The following is a 25,593-nucleotide window of genomic DNA, read 5'->3' as shown; positions in this document are numbered from 1 at the left end:
CACTGCTGCTGCTGCCTGCTTACAAGCAGAAACTTAAAAGGGACAGACCGGTAACAAGGACAGTACAACGATGGAGCGAGGAGTCAGATGCAGCACTGCAGGATTGCTTTGCATCTACGGATTGGAGTGTGTTTGAGGACAATAACATCAACACACACACGGACACTGTCATCTGCTACATTGGGAAATGCATCGATGACGTGGTACCGAAGGTTTCTGTACGAACATTCCCAAATCAAAAGCCCTGGATAAACTGCGATGTGCGCTGCAAGCTGAAAGCGCGCACTATCGCGCACAGAGCTGGAGATTTGGAGGAGTTCAGGAAGTCTAGGTATGATCTCCGGAGAGCAATTAAAAATGCAAAGAGACAGTACAAAGAGAAGGTGGAATCTGACTTCAAAGGCTGTAACACTAGGAATATGTGGGCGGGACTAAGGACAATGACTGACTACAAAGGAGCAGCGGGGGGTGCTGCGGGAGTGTCTGCGTGCGCATCTCTCCCAGATGAGCTGAACAGTTTTTTTGCACGCTTTGACAGCAGCCGGGCTGTGGAGGTACAGATGGACCAGGAGCTACCCTGCCCTTTTGTTTTAAATAGGGCAGATGTGTGTAAATCCTTTAAAAGGGTTAACCCACACAAGGCTCCTGGACCTGATGGCATCCCTGGCCGTGTTCTCAGGGTGTGTGCAGTTCAGCTGGCAGAGGTGTTCACAGACATCTTCAACAGGTCCCTGTTGCAGTCTGTAGTCCCCACATGCTTCAAACATTCCACTATCGTTCCTGTCCCGAAAAAGACAATCATCACCTGCCCCAACGACTACCGCCCAGTAGCACTCACCTCCACCATAATGAAGTGCTTTGAGCGGTTAGTCAAATCATTCATCACCTCCTCCCTCCCTGACTCTCTGGACCCCCTGCAGTTTGCCTACAGAGCAAACAGGTCCACAGACGACGCCATAGCTCTCACCATCCACACTGCCCTCTCACACCTGGACCCGAAGAACAGGAACACATATGTGAGAATGCTGTTCATTGACTACAGTTCAGCATTCAATACCATTGTGCCCTCCAAGCTGGCCATCAAGCTCAGAGACCTCGGGCTCAACAGCGCCCTCTGTGACTGGATCCTGAACTTCCTGACGGGCAGACCCCAGGCAGTGCGGGTGGGAAACATCACATCCTCCACCCTGATTCTAAACACCGGAGCCCCTCAAGGCTGCGTGCTCAGCCCTCTCCTCTACTCCCTGTTCACCCACGACTGCGTGGCCACACACAGCTCCAACACCATCGTGAAGTTTGCTGATGACACGACCGTCATCGGCCAGATCACAGACGATGACGAGACGGCGTACATAGAGGAGGTCGAAAACCTGACATCTTGGTGCCAGGATAACAACCTCCATCTCAACATCAGCAAAACCAAGGAGCTGATTGTGGATTACAGGAAGCAGCAGGGAGAGGGACACGCCCCCATCACCATCAATGGGACTACGGTGGAGAGAGTCAAAAGCTTCAGGTTCCTTGGGGTCCACATCACTGAGGACCTGACATGGTCTCTTCACACCACCACCATCACCTAGAAAGCTCGACAGCTGCTCTTCTTCCACCGCAGGTTGAGGAGGTTCAAAATGGATTCCAGGATACTCTGCAACTTCTACAGGTGCACGATAGAGAGTATCCTGACTGGCAGCATGACGGCCTGGTACGGCAGCTGCACCGACCTCGATCGTAAGGCTTTACAGAGGGTGGTGAAAACTGCACAGCACATCACCAGGACGGAGCTGCCATCCATGGAGGACCTTTACTCCCAGCGGCTCAGGAAGAAATCACTACGGATTATCAAAGACCCCCCATCACCCCAGCCACAAACTGTTCTTTCTGTTGCCGTCTGGCAGACGTTACCGCAACATCCTGGCAAGGACAAGAAGATTCAGAGACAGTTTCTTCCCGCGGGTTAAGACTGTTAAAAAATTGAACTGTTGAAACAACTTCAAACATTCATCTGCTACTCAGTATTATGTATCTAATACCTAATATATATATATAATTCCAATAACTTGTATATAGACTCGTACTGCACTATTCCACATCATCACTGTATTTTATAACTATTTTTCTTTTTGTATTGCTCTTGCTCTTATTGTTATTATGTTATTATGTTGCATTGTTGGAGAAGCCTGTGACATAAGATTTTCAACTACATAATTACTCTATAGCTATGTCAGATTGACAATAAAGAACCTTGAACCTTGAACCTTGAACCTTGATAGCAGGGACATCTCTGATATCGGCGGGAGCGTCCCCGGCTGTCCTCTGCTGAGAGCTCCGTGATTTGTTTGGTCAAGTCCGGTTTTTCATCTCATCGGTTTATTTGTCAGTATAAAGTTGCAGGATTAGTCTCAAGTACCTCAACATTGTCCTTAAGTACAGTGTCTAAGTAAATGAGATACTGTCTACTGCTGTTCATTGTGAGTCGCCTCGGATAAAAGCATCACATGGAAATGTAAATTTAGCAAGAAGTAGCCATTATTACATTACATACATTACTACATTGCTGACTCAATAAACTACACACCCGCCAGAACACTCCGATCATCAGATGCAGGTCTATTAACTGTGATTTTATAGTATGTCTGCACTTTATGTGCTCATTTCATCATTCATGTATTTTTATATTCTAAAACATGTTTTCGATGGACGAGTGAAAATGGAACGCACACGCTATTTGTTTGTTTATATCAGTCTGTTCTTCTTCTCTGTCTTCCGGTTGTTGCCTATTTTGAATGACGAATACACACTACCGCCGCCTGCTGGTAAGGAGAGTTATTGCCACTCATGCATGCGCAGTTCGTACGTGCTCGGCTGAAGTCTTTGCGGTGTGTTCCAGTGCGACACATGGCCAAGACGCAGGAGAACTCGTCGATGGAACTGTCGGTGTCGGCGAGTTCTCTGGTGACTGCCTGGTCTGTCAGGGCCTTTAGACATCCCTCATACCCCTCTATTTCAGCCCTGTTAGAGAACTGCTGATTCGGGATCCTTAGCTTGAAAAACAAAAAAAAGAGGAGGGGGAGCTTGTGCCTGCTCAGAATTCTACGGAGATACAGATAAATCCTGTTCTGATTAAACGCCATGTCATGTTCCAAACCACATCAAGGATTATTTCTGAAACAGTATGGAGCTCAAATGCTTTTTCTCTTGCGGGTTTACCACAAGGTGAGTTCCTCTTTATATCCTGCTTCTTTACACATATTCTCTCCAGTACAGGTTAGCTCTGAGTGTTAGCGATGCTTGCTAATGTAAACAAAGACCATATTAAGTCCAAAACACGTCGGGCATTGTTTCTGATAGCGACGTTTCTGATAGGGTGTAAAGCCAGCCCACATTTCCGATATGACGTCATATCGGACGCAAATCTGGATCAGCTCTGTTGTACCTCGGTTTTAGAGATTTGGGTACGGAGGAAAAGAGAGAGGGTTTTGTTTTCTGACCCTTTGTGAGTTCCCTGACACACTGGGGACACATATCTATGTATAAAAGACATAAAAAAGTGCATGATAGGTCCCCTTTAAATACATTTCAGTAAGCGTCTTAAATACTGTGATTCCATTTTATAATACATAACTTAATTTCTGAACGTATGTGTTTTGGTTTCTTTGCATGTGTGGATTGCATGGGTTGTTACCGACATCTGGTGAAAATGTTATGTCAATAGCACCTTTAGAAATATATTTACTGAGAAAAATGGTGATGTGTTCGATACTATTTTACCCGCTGTAAAAGATGTGTGTGCTTTAGATCAGCGGTTTTCAAAGTGTGAGGCCACTCCAGAGAGCTTCAGGGGAGGCGCAGTGGGAGAAAAAAATAACGAGAAACAGTGAAATATAGCTAGTTAACTTCAGCCAACTTTATGCGAGCGGCAACATGGATCGATTTTTTGTGAAGTTACCTAAAGTGAGAGAGGAGACAGCGTCTGGCAGAAAACGGAGGAAGTATGACCACGATTATTTGAAGCTAAGATTTTCATGGACCGGTCCTGGCAGGGGCGGACTGGCCATCTGTGTGTTCTTAAGAATCACAGAACGGCCGGTCGTCAGCGTGCCGTAGACGGCCGGTTCGGTTCGCTGACGGCCGGCACCGCCCTTTATTTTAATTTTAATAATACTTACTTTGATCAAAAGCAAATACTGGTGATCTGCATTTATTCCCGTCTACATTGCATTATCCGCCTGTGCGCATCAAAGATGCAGACTCATTGTTCCCACTAAAGTAGGGGTGGGTGTAATAAGGAGGCAAAGTTGACGTTCAGTGTGTTATCCACGATGTTGAAAATGTTAAAAATGTTTAAAATATGTTTAAAAAATAAAAAAAAGGTTTAAAAAAAGTTATTGTTTAATGTTTTAAGGAGGTGACGCTACTCAGCCAATCAAGAACAGATTACAAATCGCCTGAAAATGGTACAAACAAGTGGCAACATGTGTGATGAAGGTGTTGCGCTGGGCTATATAATGCAATCGAAATTGAAACTTAAGCTCACTCCATTGCGGAGATATTCCCGCGAGAGTGCGGAAAACTTACATTTATTTATTTATTTCAAATTTGAAATGTTACCAATATACTCACGGACCACTAGGGGGCGCTCACGGACCACCAGTGGTCCGCGGACCACACTATTGCGGCTTTCACACCAGCGCTTTTCCCTTTTTCTCCTAGCTAGAGCTTTTCTGGTTCAACTCCGGTTTCCCTTTTCTGCTCCCGCTCTGTTCACACCGCCCAGAGCTGCCGCTGCTGCGTCATGACGTCACCGTTTACATCGCTGATTTTCTCCCCAACGGAGCTCACAACAACAACAACAACAACGGGGGACTGCGTCGGGTCGATGATTGTGTTGCTTTTAACCATACGAAGCCAGATTAAATTAAGTAACGACTTCTCCAACCTTATACTTTTCTCCAGAGTGCAGTGGTTCATTGTTTATTAATGTGTTTCAGCGGCATTTACCGACCGCTGCAGTGGCTGCTCTGGGAGTTTATTCTCCCGTTAGCTCCGGGTTAGCTCACACGGCTCTAAAGTATTCACTGTCTGACTGTCACACAAGCAGCTGATACATATCCCCAGTTCCCCTTAAGTGAATGTGTGTCAGTCTGAATTGACGCTGTTTGGCATCACATGTTAGGAAAGTTTCTCTGGTATAACATGGGTGATGTTAGCATAGCAACCGAAGCTAAACTGACTACTTGCTAAACCGTGTTCTACAGGCACATTTTACCGGCGTATTTTTCATTATGATTCTACTTGTGATAGTCGGACATGACAACCTGTGCAGCCCATGTATTGATTCCATCCGATAGCTGCTATAATAACAAACAAAACGTCTGCCTGCTCTCCACAATGATCAATAACAGCGAACGGATGGTCAAAGTAAGGTACAAATAAACAGAATCACACGAAGCCTGGTTCGTGTTGCCTGACTTTATAAAGTGTGTTTTTTTTTATAAGTGTGTGGTTGCCTTCTAGTCACTTTGCTCAGCGCTACTGCTTGTAGGCAGGCATGACGAGACTCTTCAGTCGACCCATGGCATGTTCAGGGGAGGTGGGTTTAGTTTCCTGCACGCCTCGACGTAAGAGAGACGTAAGCGACGCCGCCTCTTAGCTCCGAAGCTCTTGCCTCTAGACCAGGGGTCGGCAACAGGCGGACCGCGGTCCGGATCCGGACCCAGACGCCGACCTATACGGACCCGGACCTATAATCAATACATTAATAGGGGAATTCAATTTTGACGGGGCGATTCTATTTTAACCGCCGCCAACAGGGGGCGAAAGAGACAAGTGAGCGATACAGGGAGAGAAACACAGAAGAAGAGACGAGAGAGCGGCAGAGAGAAGCGGAGAGGAAAGTGAGCGAAGAGAATAATTAGCGATACAGGGAGAGAAGCGGAGAGGAGAGTGAACAGGCGTGTTAGCGGCAGACAGGGAGAGACACATATTTACACATGGCGCTCTCTAAGAAGAGGAAAGTGGACAGTGAGAACAGAGCTTTTGACCCTGAGTGGACGGACTCATTCATGTTCATCCTGCCCACTGGGAGCACAGAGCCAGTGTGTCTCATTTGTTCAGAGACCGTGGCGCTCATTAAAAGTGTCAAAACGCCACTATGAGACAAAACACAAAGTGTTTGACCAAACATTCCCTCTCAAGTCAGAACTGAGGTCACACCAGGATCAAAATTAAAACTAAATATCGTTCCAGGTCAGGCTAACCGAGGCTAACCAATGAGCACCTGCATGTGTGTATGAGAATGGCCCTGACACCATTTCTGCCCAGATTTAAACTCCTGGCAGGACAAGCTCAAGCTCAATTCTCGCACTGAATTAAAGAAAAGTGAGTGAGGGACTGCAATATAAGAGGGAAAGAAAGAGAAACTTTAAAAACTGTTCAATTGTTATGATGTGTAAAGACTGATATTGTTCTATAATCGGCTGAAACTGTTATGTCATGATGTGAAACGGTTAACAAAGAAAAAGGGAAACTCAAGCTGCTGCTACACTTTATTTTATTTATCTAAAATTAAGCACTTTTAAGATGCACATATTTTCAAAAGCTATTTTATTTATTTTCTCCTATTTTATTTTTAAATGCAGCCCGAGAGGAACATTACACCTATCCACAGTATTTACTGTATATCTGTATAGTTCAATGTTAATTGACAATAAATATTGTTGTTTTTGAATTGTACTTTCTTTATTTGATTGGCAGTCAGTTGTTGATTACATGCAGACGTTGATAAAGCTACAGGCTACTTCAATATATATCACACTAATTCATAAAGCAACTTAGACATTTTGATGTTCCGGACCTTTGCATGGGGAGATTTTCTTTAACTGGACCTCGTTGAATTTGAGTTGAATACCCCTGCTCTAGACCGACAATTTTTTGGAGCTGGAAGTGAACCGCATTCCGGAGCTAAGAGGCGGCGCCGCTGCGGTGTGAACAGGAAAAACCGGTACTTTTCAGGTTCCAGCTCCGAGCCGGAGCTGAAAACGCGTTGGTGTGAAAGGGGCATTTGAGAAGCACTGAGTCACTAATCTTGACACATTTATTTTAGTCATCGATTTTAGTTTGAAGTAAAAACATTGAAACTGAATCTTTATTATGATCTTCAACACAAAACTACTCAGACAGTAACATCAGCTCCTGCTGACATATTGCAGTAGAAGGGAGAATCGTATTGGCAGATATTTCATCATTTAAATTTAAAGCCACTGGACTGTGGAGTATCTGAGATGTGCAAGCAGAAACCCTTTTGACAGGTGTGTCAGGTTGTTTCCATTTCCATTCCATTTCCGTAGTGTGGCGGTGTGGTGCGGCTCGTGTAAAATGCTCGGTTGCTGACAACGCCTCCTGGGGGAGTTTCGCCCCCAGGAAATTACTAAAACTAAAGTTATCCAATTTAATAAAAGGCAATCAGGTTCGTTTGAACACCACAGGCAGAGACAGTGTAAAGGATATTACCACAATGGTTATTTTATTTATACATATCACATTTCTAATAATAAACAATATCATTTTCTAAAAAGGTCTCCAGGGAGGAGGGAGAAGGACAGGGCTGGGGCTTACCAAGGCGGCAATTAACAAAAAGGGGAGGAAGGGTCCAAACCAAAATCTCCCGTGACACTGCACACCAAACAAAACGGACACGTGAAGAACACCACCACCAGGGGTTGGGTTTGCCGCCTCGGGCCCACAGCACCTGTCCGGCACAAGAGAAACACAGTTAAAAGTCAGCAAGAGTATTACAATCTGTTGGAGAAAGATAAACAAAAGGAAAACAACTAAAATAAACCAAATCTAAATAAATGTAAACAACAAGAATGAGTAAACTAATTAAACCAAATCCAAACGTTAACAAAAGAAAAGAAACAAAATCACACAATTGATGAAATACACTCAAAACATTAAAGGTGGGGTAGGTAATTTTGGAGAAACCAGCTCGAGTGCGCTAGAATTTGAAAATACACAACCGGAAAGAGGCGTAGCTCCTCTCTGACATCAGCTTATGGTAGACCCTCCAGAAAAACGCGGGCTAAAATCCTTGATTATGCGGGCTAAAATCCTTGATTATGCGATTAAACATGCGGGGTTTTTATGCGAAATATGCGGAGAAGTTGCGAAATATGCGGAAATATGCGAAATATGCGAAAAGTTGCGAAATATGCGGGAGGCGGAAAAAAGGTGATTCTTCTCCCACACCCTGTTACTAGGCTACTACTGAATGAAAGGAAGCCCTTTTAAAGAGTTCCTATGATACACACACACACACACACACACACACACACACACACACACACACACACACCTCCGCCTCATTCTGTTTTCATTTACCCGTTCGTTATCTGACCAGCTTCAATCTTGTATGTTCCAACACACAGTTGCACGGGGTACAGAATAGTTTCCCCCCACTTTCGTGCAAGACATCTGCGTACTGCTTTGCCCGGTCTTTAGCAGAAATGTTCGTAGGCAAATGGGATGGATTCGATTTGTTCATCTTGGTCAGAGCCGTATAATAGTATAATTATAATAGTATATAATAATAATAGTATAATAGTAGGCTATATAATAATCTATATGGCGCTGATCTTGTTGCTTTTCTCTCTCGTGTGAGTTCCACACATTCACTCTACGGTGTTGTTTACCTGCGCGAGCTGATGACATCACTACTTCACGTTAACTTTTTTTTTCCTCAATTTTGTGTGGAAAAATGCGGGGATTATGCGACCTTTTAAGAAATATGCGGCCTTTTAAAAATATGCGCTATTTTGCTGATTATGCGGTAAATTATGCGATCGCATAATCGCGTTTTTCTGGAGGGTCTATTATGGTCTTCAGTATGGAGTGCAGGGTCACATGTTAGCAAAGACTAATGTTAATATTACTTTATCCAAAATGTTTCTAAGCATTACCTGACCATAGCACATAGACAAATCTGAAAAACAAAGTAAATAAAAATGAATTCTGGTATGTACTGGGGCTTGGTCCCCAAGCGGAGGACCCGGGACCCCTCTGTCTCCCTCTTTCATAGCTTTCACTCAAATAAAAGGCACTGGTTGCCAAAAAAAAAGAATTCCATGTAACACTAAAAGGAATAAAGGGAAGATAAAGTAAGCTAGCTTATCAGGTACACCGATCAGCCATAACATTATGACCTCCTGCCTATTATTGTATGAGACCCCCTTTTGCAGCCAAAACAGCCCTGACTCGTCGGGGCATGGAATCCACTAGACCTCTGAAGGTGTGCTGTGGTGTCTGGCACCAAGATGTTAGCAGCAGATCCTTTAAGTCCTGAAAGTTGCGAGGTGGGGCCTCATTGGATCTGACTTGTTTATCCAGAACATCCCACAGATGCTTGACTAGATTGAGATCTGGGGAATTTAAAGGCCAAGTCAACACCTTGAACTCGTTGTGTTCCTTAAACCATTCCTGATCCACTTCTGCAGTGTGGCAGGACGCATTATCCTGCTGAAAGAGGCCACTGTCATTAGGGGATACCGTCTACATGAAGGGGTGTACTTGGTCTTCAACAATATTTAGGTGGTACGAGTCAGATTAACATCCCCATGAAAGGCAGGACCCAAGGTTTCCCAGCAGAATATTGCCCAGAGCATCACACTGCCTCTGCCAGCTTGCCTTCTTCCCATAATGCATCCTGGTGCCATGTCTTCCCCAGGTAAGCCACGCACACGCACCCAGCCCTCCACATGATGTAAAAGAAAAAGTCACACCATCACACCTTCTTCCATTGCTCCGCGGTCCAGTTCTGATGCTCATGTACCCATTGTAGGTGCTTTGGGTGGTGGACAGGGGTCAGCATGGGCCCCCTGACCGGTCTGCAGCTACACAGCCCCATACACAACAAACTGCACTGTGTGTTCCGACACCTTTCTATCAGAACCAGCATTAACTGTTTCAGCAATTTGAGCAACAGTAGGTCTTCTGTTGGATCCTTGGACCTCTTTTGGTAGGTACTGACCACTGCAGACGGGAACACCCCACAAGAGCTGCCGTTTTGGAGAAACTGACCCCGTCGTCTAGCCATCACAATTTGGCCCACGTCGAAGTCCATCACATCCTCACGCGTGCCAATTTTTCCTGCTTCCAACACATCAGCTTTGAGGACAAAGTTTTCCTTTTCTGCCTTTCTGTGAAGAATTTTCTTCACTTCCCCTATCAGTGGTCATATTCTTATGGCTGATCGGTGTATTAACAGATTTTATCTAATTAAATAGCTTGACTTTTCGATTTATTTATTTTTAACTACCACTGCACGTTGATTCACACCATTTGAAATATTATATCCAGGATTGGAAATTCAAATTAGAAACCAGCCACTGACAGATACATATTCAAATTCACCAGCCACTCAATAGTAGATTATTTTTGTGTCTGAAATCAATCCTTTCCCTGGTGGCTGGTGCTCGTTTACACTCATGTAAATAATAGTTTGTCTTTATTTCGTGGTAACGTTGTAAGGTTACTTATCTTTATGTTACCGAGACAACACTGTCTAAGTAAAACTTACTTCTAACAAACACACATTAGAAAGGTCTGCACAAGTAATTTAAAAGTAAAGTCACTCTAGTTAGAAAACTCCTCATTTAGGTAAACTGTCATTGCCTGTGGCTCTGCAGTCCCTCGTATGTGTGTGTGTGATTGCAGGAGCCAGCCTGCAGGAGTGCACAGTCCACTCTCCTCTGCTCTAAAGCTCCGGTCCTGACTCCTCCACTTTACCAGGTGGTAGACTCTGTAACCGCGGGTCAGTCGTTTATCTACCCATCAATCCTGCCGGTAGTTCTTTAACTAACCTGCTCTCTCCTGCCTGCTGTTCCAGCTGCCTCCAGACATCTGCCATGTTGCCTCCTGTCCATGCGCCTGTAAAACCAAACACCCAGAATGCACTTTGCTCTGCATCATCATCGCTATGTATCGTGCGTTTCATCATTTTCACCCTGTTTAACATGATGTTAATAATAGATACATATAGAAGGAAACATTAGAGAAACAAAACACATAACTCATCAAAGAAAGATTTTATATTGAAATGATAGGATTATGTGCAGTTACACATGATAACATTGGTTCATCAAAAATGCTGGTAGTCTGGTGAAGGATAGTTCCTGATCCGTGTTGAATCAGGCGGTGCAGCAGACCCCCCTGTGCTGTAAGGACACACTTCAGTGCTTTTTAAGGCGTTTCACAGCGAGGGAAGTCCAGGCGAATGGTGCTCTCAGTCCATTCAGCAGGTGGTGTTAGCCTCCATACTTCTCCTTCAGCTGATCCACCAGGCTCACATACTCGCTCATGGCATCCTCTTTTCTCTTACCTGATAGTTAATGAAACATAAAAAAACATTGAGAAACACATTTAGATAAATTAGAGAAGAAATGGGCACCGTTTCTACTCTAGACAGTGTCAGGGTTTGATAGCGAATTAAGGCATCTGGCTGTGAGGGATTGCAGATTAAGTGGGACTAAATAACTTTATTATTTGTATTCTGAATACACAAATTGCTTTAAAAAGTATTTCTGCTTTACCATTCAACACAGTGAATGGATGTTGAGAGTGAAGACGATGTGAGGATATATTATAGATATAAATTATTATATGCTAGCCTTTGTTGTGAGAGGTAGAGAGAGCGAGAGGAGCATAACGCTAAAGCAAAAACTTCTAAAAACACAACATGTACTCGATGTTCACGATAAAGTCATTTAGAGCAAGCCACAATACATGGAGTATACTGGATATATTGGCAGCCATAAATAAAAGGATACACGGTTACTGCAGGGAGAATAGTTTAAGCAGGATATACTGTATATAACAACTGTTATAAGTTATTTTAATAACACTTTTTCATATGTAAAACGTCAAGATTGTAAAAATGGTGTGATTACAAATGATTTTAACACTCCTGTACAGGCACCATGGTAACAGGAAGTGTCTCTGGTGAAGTCAAGTATCTGATGAGAGTTGGCCAACATGCAGCACACTGCTGTGTAATTAATAACACACCGCTGTGTTAAACGCACACACAGCTGTAGCCTCAGCTCAGACTGAGATACAAGTTCAATCTGGAGAAGAAGACAAACAAACATCCACGTACAATACACTCACTCTATGTAAAGAATTTGCCTAAAATATAACTGAGTTGTGACCAGTGGTGGGAGTAGCGCGCTACAAAGTAAAGCGTTACAGTAATCAGATTACATTTGTATGGAGCAAAATCTGGGCCAAAAGTTTTGATCTTTTGAAAAAATTAAATAAAAGATCCTGAACTTTGAAAAATACAATGATGAATTCAAACTAGAAATAAAGTATTTTAAAAGTTTTTTCAGGTTGAATATTATTTTGATTCAGCTCTCAAGCAATTATTTTGATTAAATAGTTTTTTTTCACATTTCACTTTTATTTATATTTATACATTTGAGTAATTGATTTTTTTTTTTATTCAGATTTTATGCTTTCAGATTTCTTTTTCCGTTTCCAATCGTATTTTTTGCCTTCAGACTTAAGGCTGCTTTGTAGTAGTGGGGAACATCCATGCTTAAAGTGTGGTTGCTGAACTGCACAAACTGGCAAAGTTTATTGCTCCTATATATATTGTTGCCAATACGATAAAAACAGCTCCCTAAATAGAACCTTGTCACTGGCATCAGTGTCGATCTACTGCCAATCACGGGAGTATTGTGTTTAGCAATATTTCTTGGGAAACCTACATTTCCTGAAGGAAACATGACTACAGAAGGCCTGTCACTCATGATTCCAAGCCCCTCTCAGCTAAGCCCCCGCCCCCCACGCACTTCAGGGCCGAAAACCCTGAAGGCAAAAAAAAGACCTGAAAGCGGGAAAAAAAGATCCGAACAAATAAATCTGAAAGCATAAAATCTGAATATAAATAAAAGTGAAATGTGAAGAAAAAAAAATGTAATCCAAAAAGTTGCTCAACTGAATAAAAATAATATTCTACCTGAAAAAACGTTTCAAATACTTATTTTAGTTTGAATTCATCATTGTATTTTTCAAAGTTCAAAAGGATCAAAACTTGTACTTTCAAATACATTTTATTGTTTCGAATGATCTAAACTTTTGGCCCAGATTTAGCTCCATACATTGGTATGTAAATTGATAACAGCAGTAACATAACATTTAAGTGGCACAAAATTATCTCCTTACTGGCGTTACTTTAAGTTTAAGGTCTTCAACTATCTGCATAATGGGTTAAGAGTTGCACAGCAGAGATATACAGGCTTGTCGCAGCGTACATCGTGGAGGACATGTTGCAGGCAACGGGGGAGCGGCCGCCATCAGACAGGAGAACTTTTCAAGCTACCTGGAACCGTGTTCTGATGGAAACTGAGCTAAAGGAAACATGGTGTTCAAACAAAGAGCAGAAACAGAGGTCTGTGTGCAGGATTGTACTTTAAGGATTGGTCTGAGCTGATCTGGGATCAATGAGGTTTAACTTTATATTGTCATTTGTCATTTATGCTGAGTAATCCAAAAGTAATGTAACTAGTACTGAAACTAATTACTTTTAGCAGTGATTAATTTAGTAAAGTGAGGCATTACTTTAAAAAAAGTAACTAGTAATATGTAATGCATTACTTTGTATATTAAAGGTGGGGTAGGTAAGCTTGAGAAACCGGCTCGAGATACACTTTTTGTTATATTCCATGGAATGCTCTTAACATCCCGATAGCAATGAATATCTGAAGTGCTTTGACAAAAAATCCATAAAAAAATGTCATCTGTGGAAGCCGTAGTACTGTAAAAAGCACGACCAATCATTTTAGCCTGCCCGGCTAAAATAATTGGATGGCCTACCTGCCTGTCAGCCTTCCATCTGTGCACAAACTTATCTCGTGCCCTCATTGGTCATGTGCGCGTTCGTGTGTGTTGGAGGAGGGGCTCTATAAGGAAGTGGCAGATTTTTTCCGGTTGTGTATTTTCAAATTCTAGCGCACTCGAGCTGGTTTCTCCAAAATTACCTACCCTACCTTTAAGACATGATTGACAAAGCCCAATTTTACAGAGGGATACACACTTGTAAGAATGGCAGCATGTGGCCTGAACACGTACCTTTCTGCTTCTCCCAGGCATCCCATTTAGCTTTACCAGTGAAATCAAACATCCCTGGACGACCTTCAAAGGGAAGACAGACAAAAAATATGTAATTAAAGAGGTTAAAGTCCACATCGAATTGTACTAGAGTTGTAATGCATATACGGTCAAACTGGAAACTGGAGCCAAGATGCTGGCTAACAAGGCAGCCTTTAAACCAGTGTTCCCAAAGCTGGTGCTAATACTTACCAACCACAGTGCAGCAGCCTGTAGTTTAAGTTTTTCATCACTGGATTACCAGAATATGTTATGCAGCTATACCATAAAATATATAGTAATGGAAATATGAAACAATATCAGGATAGAAGACGTCCTCACCTGTGTTCACATCCCCGACTGAGGCCTGCTTGAACAGGGAGTAGACCTGCAGCATCTCTTCATCAGCTGGCTTCACCTTCAGCTGCTTCACCGCCTCTGCTGCTGCTTCAAACTGAGCCTACAGGGAGAGGACGCTTGTGAGTTAATTGCTTCAGGGTGCCATGATATTGACAGGGGCAAACAGCTGCTAATATCTGTGCAAAACCATAGCTGGGCAGCTATATAATAAGTTTCAATCATATCCTGTATATATGTCACTACTTATTTGCATAGCCTTTATATATACTGAAGCTTGAAGAGCTTAACAATAAAATATCTAAAGCCATGGATGTATAATAGACTGGTGCAGTGACGCGTCCTGAAACCCGGAAGTAAGCTGCAGTAATCATAAATCTATCGATTAGATTTATGATTCGAAAAATTATAAAAGTAGGGTCGGCATGTGGATATTATCCGGCTGAACAAAACGTGCATTTATCTAACAGGTTCGTTTTCCACAGACCTTATTTCGAGCTATTTTCCAAAATCCTATGGAGAAATCCCATTGCTTTTTTGTCGAGGGAACCCATGCGCAGCTTACTTCCGGGTTTTAGGACGCGTCACTGCACTCTATAAGAACTGGATACAGCGTCGGTGGCGGGGTCTCGTTCTTTCCTATGAGAGCTGCTCATTGGCGCATGAGGACAAAATGGCCCAACTTTTGAGAGAGCGAAACATCTGCCATGCCTGGCTGTCAGAGTAGAAGAACCCGTATGTGCGCTCACAGAGCATGTGCCCCTTAAGCCCCGCCCCCCGAGCTCCCACTCTCGGCTCAGTAGAATGAATGGAGAGAGAAAATAAATCTAGATTTGGCTTTTAGTGCATTTTACAACTTTAAGGACCTAATGATTCTGATAAGGGCTATAAAATAGTTCATACTGGGTAGTTTAAAAAAAATTATCTGCTGATTTACAGACGTTTCTTTCCCCATGTTATTCAATGGGGAAAAGTATTCCTGGGCCGAGTGACGTCACGGACTGATATGGAAATTGTAGTATGGCCACTAGGAATTTGTTCCTCAGAGTCCGGCGCACTTCCGGATATATCCAGTCTCTGATAGTGTTTTGTTATTATGAGAGTGCTCTCATACTTGTTTGAATCTGAAATTGTATATATTTATTAGGGCTGTCAAGTTAACGCGTTAATAACGCGTTAACGCAAAAAAAGAATTAACGCCACTAATTATTTTAACGCGATTAACGCATGTGTATTTTTTGTCCTCGGCCGCCCCGTAGTTTCAGAGCGCATCGAGTTTAAAATACCATCTACAAGCTGATGCTGACAGCCCCGCTCCTGCCGCCCCGCTTGTGGCAGACCACACTTCCACGCTCACCGGCAGGCCCGGACTGGCCATCGGGAGGACCGGGAGGGTGTGTGTATGTGTGGGGCGAGCGAGGCACACCTTACGTGTTTGTTGTTGTTAGCATCTGGTGCTAGCTAGCTGCGCTAACGGATATAAGGAGCTGTTTCAATGAAAACAGAGGAGCGACATTTCGCCGACAACTGCGCCGAGCACTTGACTTTATGCAGGTAGCCAGACAGTGGGACATTGTACGAAAAGTCAGCACACTCAGCACGGATAGTGCGTGCAACATGATTGCAGCGTCCAGGCAGCTCCCGTTCGAGCATATATGCCTTGAGCTGCACATAGCTCCAACGATCCATCACAGCACACACACACACACACACACACACACACACACACACACACACACACACACACACACACACACACACACACACACACACACACACACACACACACACACACACACACACACACACACACACACACACACCACACACACACACACACACACACACACACAAACACACACACACCACACAGCACACACACACACACATCACCACACCACACACAGACACGACACACACACACACACACACTACCACCGTCACAGCAGCACACACACGACACACATCGACACACCATCACACACACAACACACACACACACACACACACCACCACACACACAACACACACACACACACACACACACACACAGTATTATTGTATGAGAGGTTCCAGTTTGAATTGAGGTGAATATTTGTAATGTTCAGAGGTTGTTGTGTTTAATATTCATGAGAATATTTGTCATTATTCAAATGATAATAAACAAACATATAAAGCATATTTGTCCACTCATGTTGATAAGAGTATTAAAAACTTGAAACATATCCCTCTAAGGTACATTTAGAACAGATAAAAAATGTGCGATTAATTTGCGATTCATCGTGATTAACTATGGACAATCATGCGATTAATCGCGATTAAATATTTTAATCGACTGACAGCCCTAATATTTATATAAATATATATATATGTGTGTGTGTGTCCGCATCTGTAGCCTGTTATTATCTCATTATACCGCACTGTGAATGAATTAAAAGTAAATATATAAATCATCATGAACACAGTTCTGCCCATCAGACAGAGTGCTGCTGTGTAGTGATGTGTCGGTCGCGCACGAGCCGATTCTTTTTGAACGGCTCTTTGGTACGAACTAGGGCTGCAACAAACGACTAATTTGATAATCGATTAATCTATCGATTAATCGACTATTCGGACTATTATGCCTTGCACAATTTCTCAAACGCTCTTATTTAGCCATCAACTTTTAGATTTAGCTTGAGGTTGTTTTAGGCATGTGGAAACTAACAATGAAGACAATAAAGATTAATACTTGATTCAAAAATAGTAATACATATATTATTAAATTAACTTAACAAATTGTGAACAAAATTAACATTGCTTTTTATTTAAATTAAATAAATAATATTTCACATCAAAAGAAACAATGTTTTAACAAATCGTATTAAATAATGTGATAACAGAATTGTGAACAGAATAGCTGAAACTTTAACAAAATAAATAACTCAGTTACCTCTAATCATTAACCCATGTTTGTATAATTTTGTTAACTCCGTGTGTTGCTGACGTGGAAAAGTTATTCGTGGATGGGGGGGCTACAGAGCTACTAGAAAGACAGTCGAACCCGGTGCATTTCTCCGGCTGAATGTGGTGCACAATTGCTCATGTTACCGCCCTTACATGCTAAACTCTTATTGCACTATTGGCAACGAGCATTGTCCACCTCAAGACGGGTAACATTTAACCACACCTTGGAGCGCTTCTCTCCGCCATCCCCGCCGTGTGTTGCATGCATGTAGTAGCCGCGTGTGTGTAAACTGCCCCGCCCCCTCGCACACAGACGGGGGAGAGATCTCGTCTGGATTGGGAAGATCGAAAATACATCATAGACACATTTTTTTGTCTTTTTGCATATTAGAAACGAGAAGGCGACACTAAGACTGCGATATAATGTTTTTGTAGCAATAATAAATATGACATATTTTTTAAATGTCTCCAGTACTGATAAAAAGACCGATAACGTTGGAGCTTAATGGCGCTTAAAACACACGTGATGACGTCACCAACGAATCAACGACTGAATTAGTTGGCAACTAATTTGGTCATCGATTTTAATCGATTAGTTGTTGCACCCCTAGTACGAACGAGGGGAACCGAGTCGTACTTGGTGAGAGCCGTTCTTGTTATCGTTCAATCGTTGGTCCGCACTCACTGCCTGCCAAAATCCACTCGCCTTTTAAAAAGCTTGATTCTGTTCCCCAAACGTATTCTGTGAAGACCCCCCCCCCCCTACTCTGATTGGTAGGTTTCAGCACGAGGAGTGAGATGGGGTGGGTCTTAACGGAATACGCGAGAGAGCCGGATAACAAGTGGTACAGGACAGGTAGACGACGTGTTTTTGGGATGGAAAATGAGCCAAACGCGAAAACGCAGCAGCATTTGGATGCACTTCAACCAAAACCCAGGCAGTGATAAAGCGCACCATTTGTAAAGGCAAAATATCCTTTAAAGCAGGGTCAACAAATAATCTCCATCACCACTTAAAAACACAGTATCTAATATTAAGAGTCGCGTGAATTTCATTCAAGACAAGGCAACTTTATTTACTTAACACATGCATACAGAGGGTAAATTCAAAGTAATACATTCACTGACATGAATGACATGGATATGGCGCCACCTTGTGTCATGTTTACAATGCAGATTATTGACATTAGGTCTGGCAACAGTCAATCATTATCCTGGTGATTATTTTGCAGATAAACCTAGTAACCCCGCCCACTTTAAAAAAACGGCTCTTTTGAACGGCTCTTTGAAAGGAACGGAGCCATAAGATCCGGCTCCCTTCAGAGAGCCATAATTCCCATTGTCACTGTCACTACCCTATCGGTCCACCTGCCCGATCTGTACTGCGCATGTGCGAGATGGTCCGCCACTACATACGGCAACTCTACTAGGACACTTGACACAGTGGCTTTTAGCAAAGCAGAAAAAGAACCAAGAGAGATGAGTTATTGTTATTACAACGTGACTTCACTATTATTTAACAACTCTTTTTATTGGGTTCTTTTATGTGGGGTTAAATACATTGTCAGAATAAGTGAGACATGGATTTAACTTCTGTTAGACAGCTATATGCCATACATTTTTGCATACATTCACAGTAAATATTTATTCAGTATGATAGCTTTGATACACATAGCTTTGTGTGCTTTGCCAAATGCCACTGTGTCAAGTGTCCTAGTTGGGTTGCCGTACGGAGTTGTGCAATATGGCGGACCATCTCGCACATGCGCACTGCAGATAGGGCAGGGTGGCAGATCGGGTAGTGACACCAAGCCCCCAGGAAGTGCGCCGGACTCAGATGAAAATATTCGTGGTGGACAAACGGCGGTACTACACTTCCTTTTGGTTGCCAGGCCCGGAAACACTTTTCCCATTGACTTACATGGGGAAAGAGTGGTCTGTAAATCGTTGGATAATTTTTTTTTAAACTAAATAAACTACCCAGTATGAACACTTGTATAGCCCTTATTAAAAACATTCGTTCCTCAAGTTGTAAAAATGTGCTAATAACGTTATTCTGTGAGTTATTTCCCTCTGCATTATGAACGCGCATCTAACCCACGGGACCGCGCCGCCCGGCACGTTCATGTTACGTGTTCAGCACTACATGCGTTTTTCTTTACCCATGGATGTACAATAAGAACGGACCCATATCGCCTTACTGCCAGCCCACGGAGCTGTAATAATGGATATATTGCACATGTTTGCTGTAATTCATCATTTGTAAAATATTATACTACATGGGCTGTATGATTAAATCTTGTACCGTAAATGTTGTATTAAATAAAGTTAATATTACCGACGTAGATTAACGTCCCTGTAGCTTCTTAGTGCAATAAGAAGCTACAGATATATATATATATAGGTGCAATAATTCTTTCATGCTAAATGAAGCTCTTGCTTGGATATCACTAGATCCTGTTACAGCGTAATATAAAAGTACATAACGATTGATGTGTAAATTAGCATAAATACTAGCTGGCCGCTAGCTGCTAACTGCAGCCTCGTTAATATCAAATCTATCATAATAACAATCCATTACCATGCTGTCATGAACGTGCTGTGCTGTTACGTGTACGCAAATTGACGTGCTTGATGTGAACGAGCATTTTGGGGAGCGTGGTTAAAGTTGCGCATGCGATATGAGCGCACATACGGGTACTTCTCAGGCATGCCGGGTAATCTGTGACGTTTCGCTCTCTCAATAGTTGGGCCATTTATCATCATGCGCGAATGAGCAACTCTCATAGGAATGAATGAGGCCCCGCCTCCCACGCTGTATCCAGTTCTTATTATACATCCATGAGTGACACCCATCACTACGAGAAGGGTCCAGCTGCGGCCGCGACAAGTACACAACACTACACGACACGCCCCCTACACGACACGCCCACCTGACACGACACTATGGTGGCTGAGAGACATTACCGTACATGGCAGATTAAAAACGAATTGCAAATGTTATTGTAGCATTTTAAGCAACTATTAGGCAAATAAATTAATAACCTAGTCTATCCGTTTGAGACACAACAGTATAACTTTCAACCCAAATCATTTTGTCAACAAACGGTGGTTTAGTAAACTTTTTTAAATATATAAAATAGGTATTAATGAGATAATCTATTAATTATGTTTGTCTAACTGCTACACATGTATTTATACATAAATGTAGATATTTGTGAACATCTAAATATAGTTGTTAAAGGTTTTAAGATATACATAATCACATCATGGGGTCATTAAGGACCAAATTAGGAGGGCCAGTCAGGCCACTAATGAGCTCAATCATTCACATGTATTATTATTACTTTATAAATTAAAAGTACTAGGGGTCTATTACAAAACCTTTGAAGGAATCGTCATGCATTCTGAATGTTTCTGTACTTTAAAAACATCATGGCTCAAGATCCTGTTCTTGTTCAAGATTATTCATACTCATTTGTGAATTTAACATCCATATTCACTCAAAACTGAAACACCAACATTTTTTTTGAAAGCATTGCAGGCCTAAAGCTCCACGTCAGTGACCTATATTTTAATTTCTTCCATCAAACTTTAAAAATGGCAAACAGCATGTTTTTAAAGATTTAATCTTTTAAGAAACAAAATATCAAATTTGAACAGATGGGTTTAAAAACACGTTTTTAATGCAAATAAACTTGAAACATAAACCTATTTGTCATTTCAAAATTCACTTGTATTGTCTGTGTGAAAGGCACAGTAGGCTATGAGCGACTACATATCAACATTAAAAAAATGACAAAGTCGTACAATATATACCATGTGCTACTGTCTAGGATTAAGTATGATGAGACTTTTTTTAAGGAGGGACCCCAGAGCCAAGGGCAGGCCGAGCAGACCGCCTTCTCCCGCCGCAGGCTTCCCCAGTGATGGGCTCCGTGTAACAAGTCCCCTCAGTCTGTGCGGGGAGCTGCACCACGGTGATGCTGCTGTCATCGCTCGCCTCTCCTCCGGTGGTGCCCTCGGCTCCCTCCGCCGCCACACTGCCCAGCACACTGAGATCAATAATGTCTCTCAGCCACCGTAGTGTCGTGTCAGGTGGGCGTGTCGTGTAGGGGGCGTGTCGTGTAGGGGGCGTGTCGTGTAGGGGGCGTGTACTTGCCACGGCCGCAGCTAGACCATATAGAGTGGCGAAGTCACGCCCACTTACTTCCGGGTAATGGGACCTTATTTCGGAAAAATTATGCATTGAAGTCAATGGGGAGAGAAAACTTATCTTTCGATCCCGTTTGAATTGTGCCATGAATTACACATATGATGTTTGTCAATCTTAAAAAATAATTTCCATGTAAAAAAAGTCACAGTTTGTCGTAAAACTGTTGAAATATAAGACTATGAAAAATACGTAACTAGAAAGACTACAAATCCCAGAGTCGCGTAAGTGATGTCACAATTGTTTTCCTCCACCATTCAGATACCTAAGATCAGCGCAATATAGATATAATCTATCTATATGGCGCTGGCTAAAATAAGATAACTTTAACAAGATGCCTGTGTGCTTAGTACCAGGTTGTTATTATACCAGCAATGGGTCTAGCTCGTTCTTTCGCTTCCCGTCTGATGAAAGGACCAGGAGTGGCTTGATCAAGCTAGCTAGTAGCTAGCACGTTAGTTAGCATTACAGCCTTGTCATTTTTATTAGCCTTAACATGAAGTAACATTAAGTAACCCAAAATGTTAAACAGTAAGAGTAGTAGTCATATTTCGTGAACCCTTTGAAGAGTACTGTCACCGGTGTGATCATTCTATAATACACAATTTAATCCCGGGGGACAAATGCTAACGCTAACGCTAGCGATCTTCTCTACTTCATGCTATCTGCACAAATGGTTGACATTAACCATTAAAATGACCAGGCAGTTCAGAGAGAATCAAAGGAAGGCAGGCAGGCAGCTTTGCATGACATTCTTCAGGACGTGTTTCATTGTGGTGATAGTGAGGGTAGTCAATCGTTGTGTTGACAAGACAGTAGTGACGGCCATCTTGGTGACGTGTGTTGTTGACCAGAGATGTAGTTCATTGAGCGTTTCACACAAACAAATGTGTTACTTCTACGACATAGAGTGGCGAAGTCCCTCCCCTTCCGGTGGACCTCCATGGGACCTTATTTCGGAAAAATGATGTATTGAAGTCAATGGAGAGAGAAAGATTATCTTTCGATCCCGTTTGAATTGAGCCACGAATTACACATATGATGTTTGTCAATTTAAAAGATAATTAATTAAGTAACACATTTGTTTGTGTGAAACGCTCAATGAACTACATCTCTGGTCAACAACACACGTCACCAAGATGGCCGTCACTACTGTCTTGTCAACACAACGATTGACTACCCTCACTATCACCACAATGAAACACGTCCTGAAGAATGTCATGCAAAGCTGCCTGCCTGCCTTCCTTTGATTCTCTCTGAACTGCCTGGTCGTTTTAATGTTTAATGTCAACCATTTGTGCAGATAGCATGAAGTAGAGAAGATCGCTAGCGTTAGCGTTAGCATTTGTCCCCCGGGATTAAATTGTGTATTATAGAATGATCACACCGGTGACAGTACTCTTCAAAGGGTTCACGAAATATGACTACTACTCTTACTGTTTAACATTTTGGGTTACTTAATGTTACTTCATGTTAAGGCTAATAAAAATGACAAGGCTGTAATGCTAACTAACGTGCTAGCTACTAGCTAGCTTGATCCAGAGTACTCCTGGTCCTTTCATCAGACGGGAAGCGAAAGAACGAGCAAGACCCATTGCTGGTATAATAACAACCTGGTACTAAGCACACAGGCATCTTGTTAAAGTTATCTTATCTTAGCCAGCGCCATATAGATAGATTATATCTATATGGCGCTGATCTTAGGTATCTGAATGGTGGAGGTAAACAATTGTGACATCACTTACGCGACTCTGGGATTTGTAGTCTTTCTAGTTACGTATTTTTCATAGTCTTATATTTCAACAGTTTTACGACAAACTGTGACTTTTTTGACATGGAAATGATTTTTTAAGATTGACAAACATCATATGTGTAATTCATGGCACAATTCAAACGGGATCGAAAGATAAGTTTTCTCTCTCCATTGACTTCAATACATTATTTTTCCGAAATAAGGTCCCATGGACCGGAAGTAGATGGGCGTGACTTCGCCACTCTATAGAGTGGCGAAGTCCCTCCCACTTACTTCCGGGGTAACCCAAAATGTTAAACAGTAAGAGTAGTAGTCATATTTCGTGAACCCTTTGAATAGTACTGTCACCGGTGTGATCATTCTATAATACACCATTTAATTCCGGGGGAGAAATGCTAACGCTAACGTTAGCATCGGCGATCTTTTCTACTTCATGCTATCTGCACAAATGGTTGACATTAAACATTAAAACGACCAGGCAGTTCAGAGAGAATCAAAGGAAGGCAGGCTTTGCATGACATTCTTCAGGACGTGTTTCATTGTGGTGATAGTCAATCGTTTGTTGACAAGACAGTAGTGACGGCCATCTTGGTGACGTGTGTGGTTGACCAGAGATGTAGTTCATTTAGCGTTTCACACAAACAAATGTGTTACTTCACAGTTTTACGACACATTTTAATTTTTTTGACTTGCAAAATTATCTTTTAAATTGACAAACATCATATGTGTAATTCGTGGCACAATTCAAACGGGATCGAAAGATAATCTTTCTCTCTCCATTGACTTCAATGCATAACTTTTCCGAAATAAGGTCCCATGGGGCTCAACCGGAAGGGGAGGGACTTCGCCACTCTATAGATCACTACTGCTGTGCCTCCTGTCATCATTAACGGACGTCTCTTTAAAATGACCGCTCAGAGAGGATTCCTCATTTCTCTAAACGCCTGCTGCTTCCCCTCTCCTCGGTTCCCCTCCTCGACTCCTCTGCTCGCATCTCATGTGGGCGGGACTAAGACACGAGGATAGGAGTCGAGGAGGAGAAATTGGAGAATTGAAAAGCCTTCAATATTTCACAAAGTGTGAACACGGAATTAAACGGAAGGATAACGGTAACCTGCTGTCCCCGCTGACAGTCACAGACGAACAGCTCCCTGTGATGCTGTTATATTTTATATATCATATTATATTCATATAAATAAAGAGGTTAGAAACAAAACAATACTGTCACTAGCTCGCGAGACAAGGAAAGCCGACCGGAAGGCTCGCGCTGGTTTGGTTAGTTAACCTCTCACAGAGCTAACGGCGCACTTACCGCCGTTTACCAGCACGCGCTGGGGTACTTAGCTGCTCTTGTTCAATCAAAGATAATCAAACTAAGAACATACAGACCTGGAGATCAGCCATGTTAGTCCGGAATCAGACAGCAGAGCAACAATCTACTAGAAGCACCGTGCAGGGGTAAAGTCCACTCAATTTCCCAGAATGCAACTGCTGCTGTACCCTGTGACCCCGGTTCCTCGAAAGCACCCTCCCCTTAATTCTATTGGTTCACTGACATATCATCGAGGCCGTTCATTAGGTGAAGTGAATGTTTTTACCACTGCTCTAGAACAACAGTGTATTGTTTTTATTATGTTGTTTACTTTATTATATATTTATTTTGTATTTGTTTTGTTTTAACCATTTTACTCTGTAGCACTTTGAGTTTTGTTTACTCAAATGAAAAGTGCGCTTACAAATAAAATAGATTATTATTACCATAAACGTTCTGGAAGAAACCATCGTAAAATAACCATATTACAGGAAAAACCTGTCATTAGAATAAACCTTTATGGATACAGTACTTGCACTGAAGCTGATATTTGGTTTAATATTCAGAAAGAGTGCTTGAATAAGTGCTAGATAAAAATACTTTAGATATAATTCCAGCAAAGATCCAGATTAATTTATTGGAATCTTCCAAATCTCCAAAAAGACTTAATTGGAAGAAGACATTTTGGAAGGCAAGTTATTAGGCCAGCATTAGGAGTTTCAAAAGTTCGAAATGGGCAAAAAATATAGGATTCCATGGCAGCGACTGGGCAATACAAACCTTAAAGAGGATAGAAACACATCTCAGATTGCATCTTTATTCAACAAAACTCATGAAAACATGTTTTTCCTAATGGATTGAGCCCTG

The 25,593-nt window shown here is 42.3% G+C and overlaps 1 protein-coding gene across 1 annotated transcript; it reads right to left on the bottom strand.

The window, feature by feature from the left end:
- Positions 1–11,064: 11,064 nt before the first annotated feature.
- LOC117485827 (acyl-CoA-binding protein-like) lies at positions 11,065–24,934 on the bottom strand. The gene is made up of 4 exons (XM_034134534.1): positions 24,804–24,934; positions 14,488–14,605; positions 14,128–14,190; positions 11,065–11,374 (listed from the first exon to the last, which is right to left on the bottom strand). Exons 1-4 carry the CDS (start codon positions 24,816–24,818, stop codon positions 11,301–11,303), a joined length of 270 nt encoding a protein of 89 aa, XP_033990425.1. The 5' UTR covers positions 24,819–24,934; the 3' UTR covers positions 11,065–11,300.
- Positions 24,935–25,593: the final 659 nt, after the last annotated feature.

Source organism: Trematomus bernacchii, unplaced genomic scaffold (genome assembly GCF_902827165.1).
Source record: "Trematomus bernacchii unplaced genomic scaffold, fTreBer1.1, whole genome shotgun sequence".
In the NCBI taxonomy this organism is placed as follows: domain Eukaryota; kingdom Metazoa; phylum Chordata; class Actinopteri; order Perciformes; family Nototheniidae; genus Trematomus; species Trematomus bernacchii.
Note: the sequence above shows the minus strand (reverse complement) of the source record. Positions and strands in the feature narration are given on the sequence as shown.